This window comes from Triturus cristatus, chromosome 2_1 (genome assembly GCF_964204655.1).
Source record: "Triturus cristatus chromosome 2_1, aTriCri1.1, whole genome shotgun sequence".
Classification (NCBI taxonomy): Eukaryota; Metazoa; Chordata; class Amphibia; order Caudata; family Salamandridae; genus Triturus; species Triturus cristatus.
This window is the reverse complement of record NC_140581.1, coordinates 2,998,004-3,023,911: the sequence shown is the minus strand read 5'-3', so window position 1 is coordinate 3,023,911 and position 25,908 is coordinate 2,998,004. Positions and strand designations below refer to the sequence as shown.

Sequence of the window (25,908 nt, the reverse complement as noted above, 5' to 3'; positions counted from 1 at the left end):
ATCTGAAAAAACATCTTTATACTTTTGTTTCAACAAGTTGTCTTTCTCATCACAACTTATAACAGCAACCTTTTCTCTACATTTCTGTTTTTGTCCAACATTACGGGTTCAAGGGAACAGGGATTCAGTATAATACCTAACTTCCATTTGTCCCTCCATCCTAAGACATTTACCCCCTTAACTGCAACATATAACTTGATAGACTTCATTCTTGTTTTGAAACATAAGTTGACCTCGAAATAACCTTCCATATCTATTCTGGAACCATCAAAAGTATCTGCAATTATGTCAGGTGGTAATATTTTTTTAAATCTAACACACCACTAAGTTTCTCTGTAAAATATTTCTTAGAGACAATGGTCCAAGGAGAACCAGAATCTGCAATGAGTTCTAAGACTACACCTGCAACCTCAACTTTACACAGGGGAGGTTTCTTAAAGTGCTTAAGATCAGGATTATTTACATTAGAAATCACCTCTGAAAGGGAAACCACAAAACCTTGGTTTTCCTCTGTACTGGCACCACATTCACACTTATGCACCATGTCACATCTCTCTGAAGTGCAAGCTACCTTACCATGTGTAGGTAATATATTTCTCTGGTCTTTATAAACTGAGGAACAATTAGCAATCCAACCACATTTCCTACTCTCTCGGTTTATTGCAGGACACCCTACATAGGATGCCATGTGTGTTCTGCTGCCACACCTATAACACGCACCAGATCTCCAATTTCTGTCAATTCTTTTAAGTCCCCCATAGTTACTGAAGCGAGAAGTATTCGATCCTGAAGATGATGTTTCATTTCGGTGTGTGTCCGGTCATTTGACAGCACATATTTCTTCATTTTGTTCCGATTTATTGTTTGTATTCCTCACAGTATGCATCCACTTCTCGGATTGTTCTAAAGCCTTGGCTGTAGAGATAGCTTCAGCAAGGTTTGGGTCACCTAACACCCTTAGTTGTTTCTGTGTCTTTTCACAAGCAGAATTATTTGATCTCTAATCATTTCGTCACACATATTACCAAAATTGCACTGCAAACTCAAGGATCTCAATGCATTTAGAAATTCATCGAAAGATTAATTTTCATTTTGTACTCTAGTATAAAATTTGTATCTGTTGAGGGCGACGTTGGTGACAGGTTTAAATCTTATTTCCATTCGTTGTAAGGCCTCTTTGTACACATTAGTACCCTCACCTGCTGCAGGGGAAACTTGGCCTTCAGAGCCCCAACAGTGCAAAAATACACTTTTCTTTCTTTCCACCCCCATGCGTTCTCCATCAATTGCTTTCATGTAGTTAAGAAATTCTTCTTTCAACCGAGTTGAAGGGATGGGAGGATCTACCTTGGTTTGCAAGAACTTGTCCGGTGCATCAAATTGCATGTTTGCCTTTACTAGTAAAAATAATGATGCTGAATAGGGATGTAATATTTCCCTTTTGGCCATGCTTGAAATGAATGCGAAGAGAGAAGGCTGCACGATGAATCTCCCACAAAGCACAGCATTGCCCCTACATATGCCCCTTCAATTATTATGAATGCGCTTGAAATTAATGCCAAACAAAGCGAAAACAGCACTATGATTTGCCTTTAATCTTGCCCTTTAATAAAAGGAAAATTTTCCACAGTGGTAAGCAGCGCTTTAGCAGTGGATAGAGGTGCATTGCATAAGACTTACTTGATTTATTAGTCCTTCGCATGTAGGATTAGGATCACCCACTCTTGTATCCGATACAAGACTGCACAATACGCTCACCTTTTCCGTGAAAGCGTTGTCATAGAGATTGAAGTCTATCCAAAAAAGCCACCACGCTATGAGCTACGTCACCGCACATCGTGCGTTACGTGCCTTCACACCGTGACAGAGAACGCAGAGTGCGTCAGACTCCTCTCGCGTCTCCGGCGTCTCGTTCCACGGTATCCACAGGTATTTACCTTTAAAAATGCAATGCGCTTGCTCGTGCGTTCTCTCGCTCCTCCTTACGAACGAGCATTCAAAGTCAGAAAATAGTAAAAATTCAACAGTTTCGCTTAGGAAAAGTTTCACAATTCTGGGTTTCGACAGTAGACTTCAGGTAGATGTATATTTCTTCTTTTAAGGCAAGCAGTGTCTTTAGAAGGCTTCAATGGGGTTTCAGGAACACACCACTCCTGTGCTGCAGAAAAAAAAAAATGTTGGGAGGAGTGTCCCTTTCCTCAGCTCGTCGCCACTTGTAAACAATCAATCAGTTCAAGTGGTTTTAAAATGTTTATTCCAAGAAAAGCAACACAGCAGCAAGGCACAACTGGCCAGCAATGAGGTACAGCGCAAGAGACTTAATTGCTTGGCCACAACCTCAAGGATCCAGGTGGAATTGGAACAGGACATTGTAAGATGCATATAACAGTAAGGAAGGGAGGGAGAGAGGGGAAAAACAAGCATAGAAAATACAAATACAACACGAGGAGTGTATCAGAGTGTCATAGAATGGGGTAGAGTGGAGTAGAGACTCGTGGGTGGCGTGGCTGCGAGTAGAGTACCATAGAAAGGCAGGGAGGAGAGTGTCAGAGTTGCATAGAGTGTCATAGAATGAGGTAGAGTGGAGTAGAGCCTCGTGGGGTGGTGTGGCTTTGAGTGGAGTATCATAGAGAGGCGCGGAGGAGGGTGTCAGAATTGGGTGACAGAATGGCATGGAGTGTTGTGGCGGGGAGTGGCATGGAGCAGAGTGGAGTGGCATGGAGAGGTATAAAGGGTCCTAGTGTGTCGTGGAATGCTGATGAGTAAAGGAGTTGCGTAGAGTGGAGTACGCAGGATGTGATAGCTCCTTGCCATTACCACCAACACATTTTCAATTGAAATGGCCATTACATACAGACACACATTTTTACTGATAAAACTTTAAAGCACACAAATGATAATGTGTGGAAAAGGCATCACCAAGTGTACTGATTTGTTTTGATCGTAATAAAACATTTGATCCAGCACACTTTAGAACTACAAAACAAATGTGCATCATTTGTGCTTTCCAAATTATGATATATTCGGATATATTTGAAAAGTTAATTTACAGACATTTAAATGTTGTGTGGTAGAAAAAAAATCACATCCAACGGTCTTTTGTCACACATGGGTACCTAGCAGGATCGTCACACAAATCCTTTAACTTTGAAGTCAGAGAAAGAAAAGCGCCCAAGCTCCCTCGGAAGACAGACCCAGACATTTGACCGGTCTTTGAATGCACAGCAAATGTGATGAGATAAGAAAAGGAAGTAAAGGCCTGCTTACAGAAAGTGAGCACTAGTGGACGCTTTCGTGGAAGAATTCAAGAAAGCCTGTAAACCGGCTAAGCTCTAAGGATGGACTAACTCAAAATGGACAGCTTAAAATAAATAAAGGCAGCAAATAGAAAGCTAGCAAATGTGACTTACAAACCATAAAGCCAGTGATGATCAACGGGAAGAATGCAGCAGCGGCTGGCACCAGTAAACGCGGTGGGGGTGTGGCGGGGTGGGAGGGGTAGGGGGGAAGTCGACAGACGACGGAATAGGTATTATTAAATAAATAAAGTATACCCGACTTCTCCCTGCCGCTCACTGCCCAGCCACACCACGCTTACCTGTGCCAGCTGTCGCTGGCAAAATGCATTCCCAGGGAAGCCTTACGAATGTCCACAAGATGTCTATAGCAAAGACGACATCTGCACTGTCTGGTAGGCTTCGACCTAAAAACCAAGCCGTTGTGATTTACAGTATCTGTTTCTGCGTTTTACATCGCTCCTTACATTTCCTTGCATTTTACCTGTTATACGTGTCCTGAACGCCATCTAAACAGCACTCTGATTGCGGTTTACTGCATCTTTCTGTTTTGCTCCCTACATTTCCTCCTTGCTTCTCCGCCTCCTCAGCAAGCTTCCTCGGGTTGGACAGCTTGCTGTCAATCAGGTGCTGGCGTAGCTCAGGAAAACATTGACTGGACAAGTGCTCCCATGCAATTAAATCAAACAGCCCTTGATAATCATTCACTTTGCTACCCTTCACCCAACCATCCAGTGCTCTGCAAAAAAAAGTTACATACTCCACATACGTACTCTCAGGGATCTTCTTAGTCTCCCTCAACCTCTGTCTATATAGCTCAGGAGTTAACCCATACCTGGTCATTAAAGCTTCCTTCATATGGGGATAGGGGATCTGTAGTTCTAGGGGTAAATCTAAAAGTGTGTCACGCCCTTCAGCAAGGAACCTTCCCCACAACCCCGCTCCCCAGTCTTTCTCAGGAACCCGGTGTGAAGACATGGCTACCTCATAGGCTCTGAACCACTGCCCTATGTCATCCTTCCTAAAATACTCCTTAACTATATCTTTGGGGATGTACACCTTGGACTCTACCTGCACCGGCGGAGTGCTGCCACCAGAAGGAGCTGTTTCCAAACTTTTCGCCTTCAGCTCCAAGTCCTTCAATCTTATATCATGATCCATTTGGCGTTGTTGTGCCTCCAAGGCCAACTTCTGCTTCTCCATTTCCATTTGTCCTGCCAACTTCACCATCTCCATTGCATGCGCCCTGTCCGCTACCCTGTCTGCCAGCTCCTCTGGGGACAGGACTCTGCTGGGCTCCACAAGGTTGTCGGGTGGGACGATGTCCCCCGCATTCTGTGGGTCTCTTGACTCTTTCCAGGCTCTCAATGCCTTGAGGTACTGGATCTTCTTCTTGAATCCAGTATGGGGAACTCTGAATTTTACACTGTAGCCTTTCAATTGCTCTAGTGTGTAGCCTTCCAGTCTCTCCCAATCCACCTCATCCATTCCAGAAATCACAGAGAATGCTCTTCCAGCAGGGAGTGAGCCAGGCATGGTTGCAAGAATGGCAGATGGCTCAACAAAGTTCAAAAAATGAAAACCTGTGGCTGCGTTACTTGGTCTGCTCTCACTATGTGGTGATTAATAATTCACTGTATGCAATTTACAAATGCAAATTCGAAATCCCAGCCGCTGCCAACAATGTTAGACTTGGGAGTCTCTGGTTGGCGCAAGGATGTCCTTGTGTCAAGCAGGGACCCTCTCCTCTAGGTCAGGGCGCAGGATAACCCGTTTGGAATGACCCTTGCTCACCCTCTAGGTGCGTGGCGTGAGCAGCCAAGGCTATTCTCCAGGCGTTAGTTAGTTAAGCATTTGTAACCATACACACAGTAAATACATCAATCCCCCCACAAATGGACACCAGGCTTGGGTATGGAAAAATACGCTTCTGTATGAAAAAATATAGGTATATGTATCAGCAGACTTATCACAAGACCAATAACGTTTTCTCTATGCCACCAGATTGTAAGGCAGGCAAATGTTCTTTGTTGTAGTTTCAAATGGATACTCTTTAGTCTCTCAGAAATGTTACTTGGGGTTCCAGTTACTTTTTAGGTGATTTAGGCCAGTCCTAGCCCTTCGGTGCGCTTCGTCGCGCTTCCCTCTCTCCCCTGTCGGAAATCGGCCCGGACCCTACCGCGGCTCACGCATCGGGCGTGAGCACACCTGCGCCGCGTACGGCTCTTCCCAGCGGCTCGGAGGCAGAACGGGAGGTGAGACGGGCTTGCGGTGCGGTGGGGGCTACGGGGAGCGGAGCAGGGCGCCTGTCAGAGGGCTCGAGGTCCCAGGGGTGAAGACGGAGGTATGCGCTCGCTCTCACTCACCCGGGAGGACTCTGGAGAAAGCACAGCCCTCTGGCACGATCGGCTCCTGATGACGGGGAAATAAGGTGTTGCAGGCCCCGAGCCCGATACTGGAACCTTGAGGAACTTGGCAAGTTCTTTGGGAGTCGGCACGGGTCAGTGCGACTCGGTGATTAGGGGGAGCACCTTTGGATCCTACGTCAGCGGGTGCATGCACTCAGGCAGGCGCGGCCCACGACCCTCAGCACGGCGGTGCGGGGGTCTCCACAACGGGGGCGGCGCGGCCTGATCCTAGTCCGGGATAGCGAAGCGGGGTCACAGGGCACGGTCCGTGCAGCTGTTGACCCGGCGGGGATCACGATCGTCGGAGAGGAATTCCGGCGGGAGGGGCGATAGCGCTTCAGCGCGCTCCAGTAACAGACGGTGGCAGAGGAGCAGGTAGCCTAGCCCGGGGGCAGAGAGCGACTCCGGTCGGAGAGAGGCTCTCACGGGAACAAAGGCAGGCAAGCTCCCGAGTGTCACGGCCCTAGGAGGGGGCGATGAGGGGCGGAGTTTTTCTCCAGCTGGATGCACACACGGCTCGAGTTTCAGGACGAGCAAAGGCACAAAGAACCCACTGGTCCTGGGGTTCAGTTCAGGGGGCAAGCTCAGATCAAGCCCTTGGAGAATGTTTAAAGCACAAAGCAGCAAAGTCTTTTCAGCAAGTCTCTTCCTCTCCTTTCTCAGCAAGGCAAGCAGCAGGCCAGTCCTTCCAGCGTCTTCTTCTCCTTCTAGTCGGGCAGAGGTTCTTTGTGGTAAAACAGGATTCTGATTTCTTAGGAGCCAGGCTCCTACTTTTATACAGTGATTCTTGTGTTCTTTAGCGCCAGGGGGCCTGGGCCTGGCTCAGTCCAGTTCTGGAGCACTTTGTTATGGTGACTCTGCTCTTTCCTTTCAGCAGCAGGGCAGAGACATCAGCCGCTCCACAGGGGGCGGAGCCGGCTTTGTGGTGGCAGAGCCCAGGTCTATTCAGTGTCAAGGTGTACTCCTCCCTCCCATCCTGGTGTCATCTCTCTACCCACCACCTGGCAGCCAACCTGTCTCTGGGGATTCCCCAACCCTGCTCCTTACTGTTGCTAGGCAGAACACACACACACAGCAGAGGCGGACTGAAATGGCCAGGTCAGTAAATACTAACTTTCTAAAAGTAGTATTTACAAACCCAGGATACTAAAATAAACTTGACTACAAGAAGTATTTTATTATTCTGAGTTCAGGCATACTAAACTTGACATTCTACCATGCTCTATGAGTCCACTGGGGTCACAGCGTGTAGTGACTCCAGCAGCCCATTCTGGCCTACGGAGAGCAGGTAGCATTCAATAGTGAAAAACGAAAATGGCTGTAATTCACTATTAGGACATGCCACACACTCAGGGCTTGTCCTACCTTACACCTACAATGCACCCTGCCCGTGGGCCTACCATAGGGGTGACTAACATGAGGCAAAGGGAAGGTTTGGAGGCTGGCAAGTGTGTGCAATTGCCCAGCCAGCATGACAGTACCAGACTGCATGCAGGTTCTGCAGTGGCGGACCCTAGACACATTTTACAAGGCCGCTTCTGTGGGTGGCGCACCCAGCGCTGCAGGCCCACTAGCAGCATTGGCATTCACAAGCCCTGGCACTCCTGGAGCACTTTACTGGGGACTGACAGTAAATCCAATAAACCAATCATGAATATCAATTACAGGTACACTTTACCTAGGGAGCACTTGCACTGCGGCACGGATTAGCCGTGGCGCAGTGCCCTGAGCAGACAACACCAGCAAAACATTTGAGGCACACCAGCAATAAAGTGGAAGGGAAACTCACCCCAAGGTGCCAGGTCTAACACCGGGCTACTATGTGAACAGCGCTCCGATACCTGGAAGGGTCATGTTCGCACTTTATTAAACTGTGCAAATAAAAAAAACAAGCATTGGCATAGCCAATAGGTCTCGCCTTTGGGACCTTATAAGTGTTTAGCCATGCAACAGTTGATGTTGTTGCACCAAGGATATTGTGCTGGATAACTAAACACTTATAAGGTCCCAAAGGCGAGACCTATTGGCTATGCCAATGCTTGTGTTTATGTGTCTTCGCGTGTATCTGTTTGAGCGTAATGACAGGTGGCATTTTGGAAGGTTCTGTGAAACAACGTCATTCGAAGATACACTAAAAAAGTAACTTATGGCGCTAGAACAAAATACTCGTAGCAAATATATTACAGGACCGGCCTGTGGAATATTCAGCCTGTGCATTACTGTAGAGGAGCGAATTAATAATAAATAAAACTAGAAGTCTAAAATCGGTCAATATTATAAGAAGCACAAGAGGCCAGGGAAGACAAACCTAACATTTATTTCACATCTGGCCCGGCCTTCCCGTACATCCAGTTGAAGATGCGTCAGAGCCGAGGAGCCGAGCCTCGGCAGTGAATGAACACAATGAGGCAGCTTTCTTCTTGAATATCGCACATGTTCAGAGCTGCAGCTGGCGGCTTTGGCTTACAGGGTGCATTCGTGAACCCCAGGCGCGTATATTCCATGATATATTACTCCGAAGCCTCGGCTTCAATAGTCACTGCGAGCATTAAGAAGCGGCAGTTGCTAATCAACAAATGCCGCAAACCAACTGTGAGCCACCTGCTGACAGCATACGAGGGTGCGTGTAAAGCGAGCACAACAATTCAGGGAAACGCGTTGACTTCAGTGCTCCCTGCCGGCATCTGGATAATCCGCAAGCGAGGACAAATTATTCCGGATATGCCAACTCAGTTTTACGTCCTTTCGATGTCCTTAAACTACAATATCCTCAAATTAGCTTACAGTACAGTTGTTGTACGGTGCACAGAATCGACACAAGCAATGAAAATAAGTGGGACATAAAAACATATTAGCAAAGCAAATAGGTTTGTTGGGTTCACTCGAGCGCTGATCAAACAAGCATTGGCCGCGCGAGGCGGGCGGAAAAAGTGAAAGTTCCAGATGGCGCCTCAGGCACTGAAAGCTGCCGGCTGAGCGCGTGAACGCAAGCGCTAGGCCGTGTGGCAGCACTTTGAAAACCCGCACACTAAATGTCTCGGCCAGACCAGCGCTGGATCAGGCGAGACCTAATAAAAATTGCTGATTTACTATGGATGCCTATACCCCCATGTGTGTATTAGATTTGCCTTGCACTGTTAAAAAGAAATGCATTTTTCAGACTCATGCTTACCATTACCAGGATTTGCAGTGGTATGAGGTCGTCGAAAGTCATAAGCAGGTGTCCAGGCCCTGCCCCCTTTGGGCTTACCAGAAACCAGGACCAGACTCCTGCTCCTTTAGGGCCCGTCTCTTCTCCCACTCACGTGCCCATTCGCACGCACACACACACTCACCCCCTACATTGACAACAAACTTAGACAATACAGTGTTAGTTGATGTTCCACAATGGGACCTGGAGACTGTCGAAGCTGCAGACTAATGAACTTATGAGAAGCCTAATTCTACAGAGAATAATGTGACCAGAATTCTATCTGGCAAATAGATTACAGTCAGGCACAGCAGCATTTGAGCAGGATCGTGGGAGGGCACACCAGCATTTGAGTAGGATCGTGGGAGGGCACACCGGTATTTGAACAGGATCGTGGGAGGGCACACCGGCATTTGAGCAGGATCGTGGGAGGGCACATCGGGAGGGCACACCAGCATTTGGGCAGGATCGTGGGAGGACACACCAGCATTTGAGTAGGATCGTGGGAGTCTTTATTGGATAAGAGCGGCCCACGACCTGCGGCATGTACAGCCTCTGGTCTCCCAGCTGCTAAGTGCCGCTCAGGGGACCCTGGTCCACACACGCTAAACATGGAACATACAAAATACTGAACCTAAAGGGTAAAACCCTTATAACATAAAACACCCTTACTACATCACCTTCTCCCATTACAAAAATGAAACGTAAAACAACTTACAATTCGACACGTGACAGTCATTAAACTTAGAAGGCGTTATACTTGAGCGCAAACTGCATGAAACCACCTCCTGACTAGCTACAGCATCAGAAGAATAAAAAAAGAAAGAAGCAGATCCCCCTCCAGATCAAAAAAGAAAGAAACAGATTCCCCTTCAGATCAAAAAAGAAAGAAGCAGATCTGACCTCCAGATCAAACAAGCATCGGCACAGCCAATAGGTCTCGCTTTTGAAACCTTATAAGTATTCAGTTATGCAGCACAATATCCTTGGTGCAACAACATCAACTGTTGCATTGCTAAAGACTTATAAGGTCCCAAAGGCAAGACCTATTGGCTATGCCAATGCTTGTTCCTTTCAGCCATAGTTTGACATTATTCGTTGATTTTGACAAAACTCTGTGTCTGCTGATAAAATGTCTTTATTGGTGGCAAAGTGGAAGTGAAACCGCTGATAACTGTCCGCTAGGGGGCAGCGTTTGGTGAGCAGCGAGACAGGAACGCATCTCCCCACTGCACATAACGGTGTAAGAAGCACGCCTTTAATATAACACTCTCCGAGATGTACCTGGGGCGGTAAGACGACCTCCTTAAGCATGCCTTAATTTGTGTTTCAGCATGCCAATGAACATGTACATGCACTTATAATGTTAGCCTATGAGTATTGTTTTAATTATTCATACAGTATGCTTGTGTTTGTAGGTTCTCTCATTGCTTTAAACATACAAAAATAAGTGTATTCACATGAATATGTCTCCTCTGTATGATTACAGCAGTCTGTTGTTTTGTGGTTAAGTTTGCACTGTATAAATCTACATGTATGCATGCATACACACATTGTATACATATTTACATCGTTAAAATATGTAGCTTAACATGTACAAAACTTTAATAATGGCATGCCTTAACCCTCAAAATTATCCTTCAAGGCACAAGGGAATGAATAAGTAGAACCATCGCATTTAATATAAGAGGAGCGGAACCTTAAAAGGTTGAGAGATATGTTGTGGGCAGAAACACGTGTGAAGAGAGATTGAGGGTGATAATATGTTTGCATTCAGAGATGCTGTAGAGTTGTCTGTGGCCGATTACCAGTGCTTAATTTGTGCAGGTGTTTGCTTGTGTTTGGCACAGACACGTCTTTTTTAAAAACTTTGGCACATATTCACGACAGCCTGTTCCAGCCCCAGCCCAGTTTTAAAAGAGCGCAGGAGCAAAGTGTTTGCAATCTGATATAAATTAAAAATACACAAAAATGCTATAAAAGAATTTTATTCCCAGGCGGCACGGCATGGGATAGGCTGAGCTTCAGCACGTTGACATTATTTTCAATTAAGAAGTCTATTCTGGTTCTTAAGGCACGCCATAAACAAAAAACAAATCTGTTAACAAAGTAAGATACAGAAATAAGTCCACGCAAGCCAAAATCAGCTTCTTACGAGTGACCCGTTTACAGAATAAAATAAGCGCCGATGCTGTAGGGAGTAGGTCCGGGGAGACCGTAGGCCACAGGTTAGGGGAGCACTGAGGCCATAGGGGTGGCAGGGGTTCAGATGAGCACTAAGGCTGCAGGGAGTGGGTCCATACTAAAACATTAATCGGATGCATGCCATATTTTTCAGGCAATGTCTGTAATAGACAGCAATTTTTTTTTTGCAAATGCTTTTAGAAGTTCTTTTAAAATGTGCCGACTATTAGGGAAATAGAATGAGTTTTAATATTTGTGACGTGAACTGCAGCTTGCAAAAGCTAATGCCGTTTTCTAATTCGATGTAAACCGTTCAGAATAGCCCACACTGCCCCCGAATCACATCTACAGGGACATGGCACCATTTTTGTGAAATTAAACAGAAGCAATAAGTTGGGAATCCCAGAGCAGCAGAGAGCGAGTGGAAGGCGCAGCTCTAGGTTTGCAGCGACTGTAAATCATACTTTAGCGATCCCACTGGAGCCGGGGGGGGGAGAAAGAGTGAGTGTTAAAATAAGGCACGAAAAGTTGCAGCTGAGGGAGATTACAGCAGCGAGGTTTCGGATATCGAAAGGAAGGCATACACGACGCAATGTGGGCAGCGTGGCATTAAATCATGCTGCCGTTGTGCATCATAGATGCCGTACCAAGAGAGACGGATCACAAGACAAACAAGTCTGGATTACAGGGGAAAGCAGCGGCGCCGGCAGTGCTGCTTAAAGTGTGTGCGATGTACGCGCAAGAGAGACAAGCCCGGGAGTGGTGCGTGCGTGCGCAGTCTACTGTTTTTGGAAGCACATACTCGTGCTTGTAGTGCGCCGCTGCACACTCCAACAAGCTGTATGCCGCCACAAGCATGATTATGTGCTTCCAAAAAGAGCTGAACGACAGCTAAAGGTCCTCCTATGCAGTGCATGCGCACTGCGTAGGCGAGACCTAAAAAGAAAGAAGCAGATCCCCCTCCAGTTAAAAAAAGAAGCAGATCTCACCTCCAGATCAATAAAGAAAGAAGCAGATCTCACCCTCCAGATCATAAGAGAAATAAACAGATCCCACCCCAGATCATAAAAAAAGAAGCCGACCCCTCTCCAGATCAAACGAAAGGAGCAGATCCCCCTCCAGATCATAAAAGAAAGAAACAGATCCCACCCCAGATCATAAAAGAAAGAAGCAGATCCCCCCTCCAGATCAAAGAAGAAAGAAGCAGATCTCAATAAAAATCCTGGAAAGTCATATATGCTCACCATTGTCACATCATTTAGAGGACTCTGCATGGCTTGAGGAAGAGCAATGTGGATTCCGGCTTGGTCACGGAACTGAGACCACCCTTATCTGCGCTACCGATGAACTACGGAGGACTATTGATAACAGACAATCGATTGTCCTTGTCCTCCTAGATTTATCGGCTGACTTGAAACGGTGGACCACCACACTCTCATGTCCAGGCTCATGGCAGTAGGTGTGGGGGCACCAATGTTAAACTGGCTAAAATCATACCTGTCCAACCGTTATCAGGCCGTATCTCTTCCCCCTTTTCTATCCAAATTTAGAAAGACAATACATGGGGCTCTTCCCTCAGCCCCATCCTATTTGATGTCTGCATCAAACCCCTGATTTCACAAATTAAAACTTACAATATTAAGTTAATCAACTATGCAGATGATACCCAATTGATTCTGTCACTGAACAATAATCAGAAGGATACCACTGAAAACTTCCAGGCATGCATTCTTGACATCTTTGGCTGGATGAATTCCAACTCACTCAAAATGAATGGAAATTAAACCGAACTCCTCTGATGCTCCTCCAACCAAATCTCGGTATCCTTATAACCGAACTTCTTGACCAAGGGTTATCCCCGGAAAATCAAGTGAACAGACTTACCAGGACCTGTTTCGTTTTGATCCGGGCTCTTAGGAAGCTATACCCTCTGTTAGATCTATCAGCCAGATCACTGATTACCAGAGGGGTAATATTAAGTAGGTTGGACTATTGCAACGCCCTGTTGCTAGGAGCCCCTAACTAACTACTAAAAACATTAAAACATATTCAGACCACCACTGCTAAACTGACACTGAACAGACCTCGATATTCATCTGCTACAGAGGCCTTGAAGGAGCTCCACTGGCTGCCCATCAAGCAGAGAATAACTTTTAAATCTCTCTGTATTGTCCACAAGGCACTGCAAAACAAAGGGCCAAAACCTCTCCAAAACAAACTAAAAAAACATACCCCCGGCAGAAACCTCCGTTCTACTACTTGTAACTATGTCCAACAGCTGGGATACCAAGGAGTCAGACAAGGAGGACGTACCTTTACGGTCAACACGGCCCGGATATGGAATAAACTTCCATCTTCACTCCAATCTCAATGTGACTTACAAAGATTCAGGAAGGCACTTAAGACCTGGTTATTAGCAGCACGCTTCTCAGCTCATCCATCTGCTGTGCCTTACATAGTGGTTTTAGCACCAGGATACAATTTTTGGTCACAGTGCGCTCTATAAATAACCTCTTACAGGGGTGTGGAATTTAATAAAATATCTACTTGTCCATGGGGCAGGTTGCTTCATAAATCTACTTGTCCTGTAACAAAATCCACTTGCCCTTTTTGTGCCATGTAATGTGGCGACAAATTACGGCAGCAATCTAATTAAGCAAGAGTTCTGATAAAGCCTCTCTAATTATGCCAGGGCTTGTACCATAGCAGGGTTTGAATACTAGCAATTCCCTTATGTTGCTACGTTTTTGCGGGTCTACATACTGGGGCTGAAAGTAGTGGTTAGCAATAGTTCAAGGGTTGGAATGCCCTTTAGAGTCTGTGCAAACCTACTAACTTGCATGTTTTAAGGGTTTTCACCAACTCTTTTCTAATCTTTTCCCATACTGAAAAAGGTTGGAAATTTACTCCTGGCAGTGGCAGACGTAAAACTTCTTCAGGGTTGGTAAAAAAGTGGTGGGAGGAAAAGTGAACTTGAAACATTCAGATTTTCACATGAGCAAATGTACACAAGCACATTTGCTCATGCTAAAATGCAGTTCACAAATATTTTCTAGGAGTACTATTTCTTGGCCTACTTCTGTAAATTCTTGTGAATTCACGGAGACTGTATATATGCACGTAACGCATGGATATATACCATGGATGCACTTTTGAGACTTTCTTTAATAATTGGGCCTCTAATTAGGCCTGGGGTTACCATAACCTTTTGTGTTTAGTAAAATTATGTCTCTCTCTCTCTTTCTCTCGGTCTATCAGCTGGCTTCACTGTGAGTGACAGTATTCTGTTCTATTACAAGGAGCATATTGGCACACAAATTAGTTTTGTTCAGTGCCTGGAACTGCTGTGGCAATGTGTGCTTTTTGAGACCAAAAACTGTTTTTTGCTTTTGCCAATTCCTGTTAGAAGGGCGAGGGCCCTGCAGCTCCCACACATATAAGGTTTTACAAAAACCATGCCTAAACAAGTCACGCACTGACAAAACCAAAAGCCTGACCAACAATTTCAGACCTACTGGCTTTGCCAATGCTTGTTTATTTTTGTTTCCCATAATCGTATTTTAACTGGTTACACTGATTTTTCCATTATGAATATTTTTGGGAAATGCAAGCAAATATCAACATGTTACTAAATGATGCTGCAAAGATTGGGTACCTACAATCTTACAGTAGTTAAGCAAAATATTTTTTTCCTACTTGCATTTTTTTGTGAACATTTTATTTTGAAAGCAAATAATCATCACTGTTGCTTTCAAGCTTCTGCAAATATTTGCATATAATCAGAGAGCATTCTGGGAGCATTATACATAGCCTCATATTACTAAACTTTGAAAACGTTTGTACATGTTTATACTGGAACCACCGTCAGTAGTGCAGGCATAGCTGACAACATTTACTTTTAGTGCTCACCCTAATAATAAAGGCTTTGCATTAATGAACCATAAATACAAGTTTGAACAGTGTTAACACATGGACACACATATTACCTTAACTGTAGACACTGCCCTTCCTTGATCCATAATGTGGTATTAACTGCCAGCTAAAGTGTTTGTTTTGTAGGGGGTTGGGCCTACTTGTCCCAAGGACAAAATAGACATTAAAACTTGTTGCCCTTGACCCCAAACAGTATGTCCCGGGCGTTGGGCTATAGGAATTCCACATCCCTGCTCTTACATTACACCTCCAGACCATAAAAGAAAGAAGCAGATCCCACCTCCAGATCATAAAAGAAAGAAGCAGATCCCTGCTCCAGATCATAAAAGAAAGAAGCAGATCGCCCCTCCAGATCATAAAAGAAAGAAGCAGATCGCCCCTCCAGATCATAAAAGAAAGAAGCAGATCCCCGCTCCAGATCATAAAAGAAAGAAGCAGATCGCCCCTCCAGATCATAAAAGAAAGAAGCAGATCCCATGTCCAGATCATAACAGAGAGAAGCAGATCCCACCTCCAGATCATAAAAGAAAGAAGCAGACCCCACCCCCAGATTTGATTATTAAAAAACGAAGCAGATCCCCCTCCAGATCATAAAAGAAAAGAAGATACCTCTCCAGATCATAAAAGAAAGAAGCAGATCGCCCCTCCAGATCATAACAGAGAGAAGCAGATCCCCGCTCCAGATCATAAAAGAAAGAAGCAGATCCCCGCTCCAGATCATAAAAGAAAGAAGCAGATCCCATGTCCAGATCATAACAGAGAGAAGCAGATCCCACCTCCAGATCATAAAAGAAAGAAGCAGATCGCCCCTCCAGATCATAAAAGAAAGAAGCAGATCGCCCCTCCAGATCATAAAAGAAAGAAGCAGATCCCATGTCCAGATCATAACAGAGAGAAGCAGATCCCCCTCCAGAGTATTAGGAACTGGAAAAGATGCTTTTCTTTCTCACTACTATCCCCAGAATCACTATGGTGTGAGAAGTAACACACACATTGTCATTCATACTGCCAGCAATCATTGTAGGAGATGAACACATATTACGAGCTGGGGGTAATGAAACATTTAGTTTCTTGTTCAAAAATGGACTGCCAACATTCCAAGATGACCCATCAGACCTATCAACACCCCATCAACAACCCCTCTTTTCTTGCTTACAATTACCAACCCTTCCGTCCAGGAAAACTGCACCTTTACTCACTCTAACAGGGAAATAACATTTCGACTCACCTTTCTCCACTCTGCTCGGTTGTCTAATCAGGAACTTATCATTTACACACAGCTCTTGGCAATTTCACTTTCCATCAAAATCATGTTCATTACCAACTGTTTATGCAAAGCTCAGATTAAAAATTACTCTGGGATTGTTGTGAACTCACATCACTTTTCAATCTCATCCATTCAGGACATAGATTGGTATGAACTTCCCTGCCTCTGAGAAGATACAAATGTGCTTTTTCAGGTATAGCATGTGGTGAAATGTTGCAACTTCACACCTTAGCACCAAGAAATCCTCTACCCTTTAACCAGATAACACAATCTGAATACCTTCCTTCATAAATATGTTAACCCTCTCCACTAAGTCATTCAAATTTGGGGAGTACGACACCACCTTGAGATGTTTTACATCTTGACATTTCAAAAACGTGCACATGGACCTAGAAACAAAATGTGTAAGATTATGATCTCCTTGTGTGATCCCTCAATAGCAAACACACTTTAAAGTAATCCAATAGCTCTTTCAGTGCTCGGTGAAACAACAAAATCAAAATAAATCCATTTTGAATGATAATCAATAATAAGTAAAATCAAATACCTCAATTTACTTGGTAACATCTGAAAAGGTCCTGAAAAATTCAAACCAACTTTATTCCATAGTGGCACAGGAAAAGGTACAGGTGTTAATGAACTATCCAGCGTTGTCCAATGTTTGTCTGAAATCAGACTTTCATGAGAGACTTAACCTGAGACTCTAAAGACGGCCACCAGTCATATTGTTTCAAACACTCTGCCAGAACCCATAGGTGTCCCTAATGAGCCCATTATGGACAAATCATGAAAAATGTGAAAAACTTTATTAAATCACCAGTCATATAGTTGCTTTCTGTCTGCCCATTGACAATAACATTTTATACTTTGAGATGTTGTTCATCACAAGAATAACCAAGGTTCCACTCATCTGCAGTAAATTCCATAGGACATTCTTTCAAGGCATCTGTGGCAGCCCCCTCATATTCAGTATCACCAAACTCATCCATGTCATCATTAAGTGCCATTCAAGCAGTCTGCCTGGAAATGTTGCCCCAAACAGAAGTTTTATGTCAAAGTTGTATTCTTGTAATTTTGAAAGTCATTTTACTGATCTAAAATCAGGTATTTGTGAAGCGCAAACTACTCACCCCTAAGGATCTCAAGGCGCTGGTGGCCATTGGGAGATAAAGTGAGCTATTGCCCAGAGTCACATGTGCTGTGCTGAGCTGAGCTGCCGCCCGAGCCAGGGATCGAACCGTGAGCACCGCGTTCCAGAGTCAACCGTCCTGGCTGCTGCACCACACCTCTCCCAACAGATGTTTTATTGGCATCAATACCACTCAAAATATTAACTAACATCTTATGATGTAAATAAAGGTCAAACCTATTGCCCCACATGTATGCCCTGAACTTATGAACAACCCAAGTACAGGCCAAAACCTCTCTTTCAATAGTACTGTAATGCATTTCATCCTGTTTTAATGTTCTAGATGCAAAAGGGAACATTTTGTCTTTACTTGTCAACCACTGATTCAATGTTGCTGCCAAATCTGAAAGACTTTGTCTGCGACTGAGCACACAACGAGAATCAAAGAGGTAAAAACCCAGCGCTTAAGGTATGTGGCTAAATATCCCCGCTGGATTAGGCAACATTTTAGCACAAAATTAATTTTGAGACATTGTGTGAGGCTAATTAAATGTGCTCGGAAAGAAAATGTCAGCATGGGCGAGAAACGCCAATTTCAGGGTTCGCGGTCTAGTGTTTGTAGACTCGCGGCCGGCAGAGCACCCAATGCGCATGCTCCGCTAAGGAGCTGCGCACTTCAACTGTAATTGCGCCTGGAGAGAGGGTGTCTCCTTAGCGCACAAGGTCGTGACTGAAATTGTTTTGTCATTTTTGAGACGCGTGTAGCGTCTCCCTTGATTAGAAACCTGCACAATTGGAAGTGAATAACACCACGCATGCACAACGAGGGAGTGTTCCGATAAGTGACTGCTGCAAACCTGACAAGACGAAGTTTGACTGGCAGACATGATCTAAGAGAAGTAAATTCCGAAGTTTATCAGAGCTTTTCTACAGTTCAAAGAAATTCCAGACTCAGTACAGTGGTAAGCCGTAATAGAAGTGACAACAAGAAAAGGTACAGAGAATTTACTTGTATTAATAAGAACGTCGTCTTTTGAGAACTTTTAAATAAGAGACAAAAGACTTACTATTGGCGAGAAGAGGCTTCTACAAGAAGAATTAACCAGTGCCGGGGGCGTGGCCAACTGGCGAACATGGCGGCCGCAAGTCCTTGAGGCTCCGGCCGTTACCCCCGTTTTATCCTGCTAGTTATCCTGGGAAGCGGGCAGTTCCGACCGAAATAGCGCTGGTCGGGCGCAGGACGACGGCGGGGACACCTCCTGAAGTCTGGGAGCTGCGAGGCGATCGCCCCTGACCGCAATCCGCGAGGCAGCCTACGAGGCGAGGCTGCTCGCTAGCGGCGATCGCCGGCTTGAGGGCGTGTCCGGCGAGCGGAGGACGGAGAGCGCGGTGCTCAGGGAGGCCCGGAGTGACTGCGGCGGAGGCCTCCCGTCGGAGCCTGCGAGGTGCCTGGTGCGCCGAGGCGCGGAGGAGTGGAGGCGGTGGCCTGGGCCACGCCGCGCGACCTGCGAAGACACCGAGGACGGCAGCAGGCGGAGTTGTGCCCCGGGGGAGCTAGCCAGGGCGGCCCGTGAGCGGTGCGGCCTACGGAGGACACGAAACAAGGTGCCGTGGGTCGCTGCGGGCCCTGAGGAGGCGGCGATTGCTGAAACGCCCGACGAACAGTGAGTGGCTGGGGGCTGCGGGGCCCGCGAGACGGTCTGCGCCCTTGCTGTGGGGGTGTGTGCTCGCGCCTGGGCAGGTGCGCCCTGAGAGAGGTGGAGCGGAGTGACAGGCTCACGGCTGCGGGGGCAGAGTGCGACGGCGATCGGACGGCCTGGCGGACCCGGCGGTTGGAGGACGCCTACTGCCGGGGGCCAGTGGATGGATGCGGGCAGCTGCGGGCGCCACGTTGCGAGGGCCGCCATCTTAGGTGGGCCGGCAGCGCACCCCTGGGAGAAGGTTCTCGCTGAGGAGGACAGTAGTGCGACCCTGGCGCCAGGGTGGTAGGGGCGCCCCTGAGCGGCTGAGCGAGGCGTGCTGGAAGCGGGAGGACCCCCGGCCGCCCCTGGTGGCTGAAACGTCGGACCGGAGCCACTCTACGCACGCAGCGGACCGCCGGCGGGCACCGATCGGGTGTACCCGGCGACGTCAGACGGAGCGCCTGCCTCCGCGCAGCCGGAGCCGCAGCGGGGGGCTGAGGGCGCCGGTCGGGCGCGCCTGGAGGGTGTAGGTCGGAGGCCTGGCTGGCTGTGGACGGCACTGGTGAGGGGAGCCACGGAGTGCCCTGTCGGCGGGCACACCCCGGTAAGGAGGGCGGTGGAGCGCTGACCAGGGGAGAGGGGCACGACACACTGGCCCAGGAGCCCTGAGGACTTCGGAGTCTGCCGCTTGCCCGTACCGGCGGCCGCACGGAGGGGCGCGCAGCACAGGAGTGGAGCAGCAGCCACCGAGCTGCGCCTGTGTCACCGAGATCCGGCCTGCGGATGCCGACGGCCCAACAATACGCGATGGGCCGGCTCCGGGACAAATCACAGCAGGGACAGTCCCGCACAGGGAGCGTGGACACGCAATCCCGTCCAGGGGGAGACGCGGAGCCACAATCTGCAGCCCTGTCGGCCAAGATGGACGCTATGCTCGCGGCGGTGGAGAAACTCGGCGCCAGTCTGGAGCAGACGAGGGAGTCCTTAGAAGTCAGGATCGACAAGGTCACCTCTGACTTCACGCTGCTCCATGCAGATCACCGCAAGCTGGCGGAGAAGGTCACGGTCCAGGGCCAGACGCTTCGGGAGCTCCAGCCAATCACCCACAGCCATGGGGCTGCGCTGCAGGATGTGTTGGACAGGGTTAATGCATTGGAAGACCGGGTTGACGAAGCAGAAGGGCGCTCCCGTCGCAATAATGTACGTGTCGTGGGCCTTCCAGAGGGCGTCGAAGGCAGGAACCCGGAGCAGTATATCGAGCGCTGGCTGACGGACCTCTTGCCGCAGGGGACACTATCTCAGCACTTTGTGGTGGAGCACGCACACAGGGTGCCAGCACAGCAACCCAAGCCGGGAGCCCGGCCCCGCCCGTTCCTCTTCAAGCTCCTGAACTATCGCGACCGCGATGCGGTCCTGAGGGAGACGCGCAAGTCTGGTGACCCGACGGTTGGCAGTAGCCGTGTCATGCTCTTTCCCGACTACACGGCGGCGGTGCAACGGCGCAGGAGCAACTACCTGGCAGTAAAGAGGCAGCTTCGGGAGCTGGCGCTACCCTACTCCCTGCTGTTCCCGGCCCGCCTGCGCGTGGTGGCGCAGGAGGGGACCCGCTTCTTCGACTCCCCGGAGGATGTCTGGAACTGGCTGGAGGAGACGGGGCAATGGAAGGGGGAAGAGACCCGCGGGCGCGGCGCCTGATGGCCGCCCGGAGAGAGGGCCCCGCCCGGAGGCGCAGGAGGCGGGGGGCTCGACAGCAGTTGAGGATGGGGCTGACAGCGCCTAGTCCGGAGAGGATCAGAGTGGAGCGGCAGGAGGTCCTTGACGCGGTGGCGACTCTGGGGACGCCGCCTGGTGGAGACTGCATGGAGATTGGCGCGAGCAGCGCCCCGGGGACTAGTGGTGCCTCGTCCCCATCCACGATGATATCGGAGGACCTGACCTTACCGGTGGTGACCCCACAGACTGCTGACTTGATTGCGTGATGGCACACTGCTGCACCGCGCTGCGGTGGGCGCCATGCGGGGGAGGGTATGCCCACGCGATTGGCCTGCAACTGGGCACCTGGAGGGGGAACGGGGCCTAGAGGGTGGGGGGGTCCTCCCGTGGGGGGCGCGGGCTTAGCGTGGGGGGTGCCTGGTAGTACAGGAAGGCCCGACCGCGGCGCGCACCGCTGACGGTCTAGTGGGGGGTCCCTACTACCGCGTACTAGAGCCCGGACAGCGCAACAGTTTCCTGTTACGATATGCTGCTGCTTTTCCCTTCCCTTAGAGGTGGTAGGGGAGGGGGGACATTGCGCCAGCTAGTCGACACTCTTGCGCGTACCCCATCAGGCACTGTACTGACACATTGCATAGTTAATTGGTTCCTTTGACGTTTGGACGGATGCCCCGTTGGGAATACGCCCCTCTTTGTTCATTTGTTCTATTGTTCACGGCAGTTACACTGTTCACATGGCAGCGCAATTATATGCTCCCTTGGGTTGGGTGGCTGGCCCCTCGTCCCCCTCCCCGGGTACGGATGTCCTACCTCCAGCCCGGCTGGTTTTCCTACCTTCACGATGGCGCACACTAATGTGATGACTTGGAACATACGGGGCATGCACACACCGTCCAAGCGCTACTCCATCTTCGCCTACTTACAGCGTCACTCTGTCGGGATCGCTCTCCTGCAGGAGACGCATATGTCAGGGCCAGAACTGGACAGGCTTGCCAAGCGGTGGAGGGAGCACACATTTGGGACCGTTTATTCGGCGCACGCGCGCGGCACATTGATATGGGTGCGAGCGGGGGTCCCCTTCCGATGCGAGGAGGCGGTGGTAGACGGCGAGGGCAGGTACACGCTGGTGCGGGGAAAATTGAACGGGCAGGAGATCTTGCTGGGGTCGATATACGCGCCCAACGTAGATCAGCCGTCCTTCCTGGAACGCCTGACACAAGCCCTGCACCCCTACGTGGGGCTCCCCTGGCTACTGGGAGGGGACTTCAACATGGTGCTAGATGTTCAACTGGACAGATCCTTCCCTCCTCTGCGCGCTGCGGTGGTGGAGTCTAACGCTAGGGCGCTGGGGGACTGGCTTGCGCATTGGGCGCTGCAGGACTTATGGCGCACCCTCCATCCGAGAGACAAGATATACTCTTATTATTCGGCGGTGCACGATCTCCACGTCCGGCTGGACAGGTTGGTGGGCTCGCAGTCGCTACTCCCACTCATAGCCCGCTCTGAATATCTGGGCCGCACGCACTCCGACCATAATCCCCTGTGGCTCCAGCTTAGCTGGGTGGTGGAGCGGCAGCCGGTGCCCACCTGGCGGCTCCAGCCGAGCGCGCTCGAGGATCCGGAATTTAGATCTTCCCTGGGCACGGCCATTCTGGCGTACTTTGAAGCGAATGAAGGAACTGCGAGCGATGCGCTGGTGGAGTGGGAAGCCCATAAGGCGACCATCCGCGGCCACTGTCTGGGGGATACCTGGAACATACGAAGGGGCCTCGCGGACTCTCTGAAGCGCTTGGAGACTGACCTCCTGCGGCATGAGAGGGAGGGAGAGGGAGGGGGTCGTCACTCACACACCCTGGCAGACCTTCGGGAAAGGCACGCGGACCTTCTGGAGCGGCTCCGGTGCCACAACTACGCTGCGCACACGGCCAGGACGCATGCTGGAGCGGATAGGGCGGGCCGCCTTCTGGCCTGGCTCATACGACAGGAGGACCGGCGTGCCCCCATCGGATCGATCCGCAGAGCGGATGGCACACTAGTCCACACACAGCGTGAAATACACCGGGCCTTCACTGACCACTACAGGCAGTTGTACGCAGCGAGGGGGACTGGCCCCCCGCAGCTTCTTGGGGACTTTCTGGCCTCTATCCAGCTCCCTGAGGTCACGGCGGCACACAATGAGGATCTTGCCGGACCCCCCTCTCTGGAGGAAATAGGGGAGGCGATCCGATCGATGGCATCTGGGAAGACGCCGGGGCCGGATGGCCTGCCCGCGGAATATTATAAAGCGCACCGCGAGTCCCTGGCGCCAGTGCTGAGAGAGCTCTATAACACGGCACTGGAGGTAGGGTCGCTCCCTCCTTCTATGCGGGAGGCGTTCCTGGTCTCCCTGCCCAAACCTGACAGGGACCACACGGAGCTAGGCTCCTACCGACCCTTAGCGATGCTGAATGTGGATTATAAAATCCTCGCCAAAGTGCTGGCGGAGCGGCTGGCGCCGGTGGTCCCCCACCTGGTGCACACCGACCAAAATGGCTTTGTCCCAGCACGGTCAACGTCCCTGAACCTCCGGCGATACTTCAGGGTGGCGACTGAGGCAGTGCACAGGTGGCCCAGGGCAGGGTGCCTTATCCTGGACTTAGAGAAGGCATTCGACAGCCTAGAGTGGGGTTACTTAGCCGAGGTGCTGCTGCGATACGGGTTGGACCGGGAATTTCTGCAGATGGTCGACCTGTTGTACAGGCGACCCACGGTCCGCGTCCGTCTGGGCCCTCACGTCTCGGAGGCGATACCGGTGGGCCGGGGCACACGACAGGGGTGCCCGCTCTCCCCGCTCTTGTTCGCCCTGGCGATTGAGCCCTTGGCTGTGGCTCTGCGGGCGACACTGGGAGATGGCTTACAGTTGGGGGACGCAGTCCACCACGTGTCGCTCTATGCCGATGACCTGCTGGTCTATGTACAAGATGTGGGGCGTGTCCCGGAGGAGCTGCCGCGGCTGCTGCGGAAGTTCGCCGCCATTTCGGGGTTACGTGTGAATGCCGCCAAGTCATGCCTGTATGCCTTTAACGCCGGCATTGACGACCCGCGATACTGCCTGGATGGCACGCTGGTCCAATGGAAGGCAGACACCTTCCGCTACCTGGGGATCCAAATCTACCGCTGCCCAGCCGACCTCTTTGATGGGAACCTGGGGAGGGCGGTCACGGCGCTCAGGTCGCAGATACGATTCTGGAGCGCGCTCCCATTGACGATAACAGGCAGAGTGGCGCTGGCCAAAATGGTCATGCTCCCCCGCCTCCTGTATTACTTCGCCAATCTCCCGCTGTACATCTCCCCCGCATTTTTTGGCAAGCTTAGTCAGCTGCTGCGGGACTTTGTCTGGGGTAGTGCCCGGCACAGGCTGGCGCTCGCGAAATTGTATTTACCAACAGACAGAGGTGGTCTAGCCGCCCCTTGCTTCGAGCACTACTATCTGGCCGCTCAACTACAATGGGTGGCCCGCTGGCTTGCTGATAAGGGCAGGGATGACACGGCCTCGGGGTTGGCACCCTGCACACTGGAACACTTAACGAGGACCTTCCATCCCCTTCACATGGTCGCGCGCCCGCTGCCACTCCTCCTGGAGGTGGCGCACAGGTGTTTTCGGAGGGCCTTGTTCCTCACGCGTGCTGTTATCCCGTATGCGCCGGCGATACCACTTGAGGGCTCCCCTGGTGGAGGGGGGGTGCTCACGGCTCACATGCTAGCGGACTGGTGGGGGGCCGATGTGCGCACGTTGGGAGACCTCTACCGGGAGGGTGAGCTGGTGCCATACGAGACCCTGGTATCGGAGGACGGGCTCCCGCCCGGGGGGTTCCTGCAACACCGCTCGCTGCTGGCGGGCATGACTGCCCAGTGGGGGGATATGACCTCGGAACCCGCCCTGCACCTGACCATGCAATACCTGCATGTCATGGGGAGAGGAGGGCACTTGATACGCTGGTTCGCAGCCTCACTGAGGGAACTGACGTCCGTCAGCCTGGACCGCCTCCGCGCTAAGTGGGATCTGGACCTGGGTAGACCGCTAGAGAACAAGGAGTGGGAAAGGATACTCAAGGGCCCAGTGCGTATACCCCGAAACTTGCGATTCCGCCAAATCCAGTTATTTATCGTGCACAGAGCTTACCTCACGCCGGAGTTAATCAATCGGTACTTTCACCGCACAGATGCGGTGTGCCCTAGGTGTGGCGAGCCGGGGGCGGGTTTCCTACACATGCTGTGGAGCTGCACACGGTTGGGTGTCTACTGGAGATCGGTCAGTGGGCTGCTACTAGAGAGTGTGGGTCGTAGCATTCCATTTGACTGGCCTGAACACATATTGCACCACTTTAAGCGACCGCGCAAAGATAAGGTGACGTCGCGGTTCATTGACCTGGGGCTGGTGGTGGCGGCGCGACTCATCACGAAACGGTGGAAAGCGCATGACCCGCCGCGCGTGCAGATTTGGATCGCCTCGTTTCAGGCATGGGCCGGGGCTGAGGGGACCGCCATCCAGAGGGAGGAAACATTGGGCCTGCGGAGGGAACCCATGGCGGACCGCTGGAAGCAGCTGCTGGGGAAGCTCAGGCACCTGGGTGCGGAGGGCGATGCGGAGTCGCAGGGGGCGGCGGACGGCGCTGGCGCGGGTGGGGGTGGAACCGGGGATGCCCCCCTGCAGTGCTGACATGCCCCGGCTACTTCCTGCCTCTCTTGGCGCCACGACACCCACACTTGCATAATGCCGATCGCAACCGGGGCACACACACACGCACACACGGGGGTTCCCGGGGGGGGGGGTGTGGAGGGGCGGGGGGACTAGACGACAACCGGGAGGGTATTGGGCCTGTCTGTACAGTTTATGCTGCCATTGTTGAGGTTTTGTTTTGTATAATCTTTGGGCCTGGCGGGTATTTTGCCTGTTCTTCACTGTCTGGATGAGGCGGGTTGCGCCCACGCATAGTCACGGAACCCAGTTGAGGTACGGTTAATGCTGTTACTCCTGTTGAGACCAATACGAGACTGTCAACGAGACTGTGGTTGGCTCCGCTGAGGGCGGCGCTCGCACGCAAGACTGATTGCAAGTCCTGGCGC

The 25,908-nt window shown here is 50.3% G+C and overlaps 1 protein-coding gene across 9 annotated transcripts in view; it reads right to left on the bottom strand.

The window, feature by feature from the left end:
* The window catches only part of LOC146863582 (uncharacterized), a 136,361-nt gene that overhangs the window by 43,723 nt on the left and 66,730 nt on the right, over positions 1-25,908 (bottom strand). The window contains exon 2 of one of the 9 annotated variants that reach the window (XM_085627389.1): positions 1,681-2,158. The exons of the other annotated variants lie outside the window; for them this stretch is intronic. Within the exon in view, the coding sequence (XP_085483515.1) occupies positions 1,681-1,702 (22 nt within the window). The 5' untranslated portion in view covers positions 1,703-2,158. The remainder of the gene's footprint in view (positions 1-1,680; positions 2,159-25,908) is intronic. 9 annotated transcript variants of the gene reach the window in all.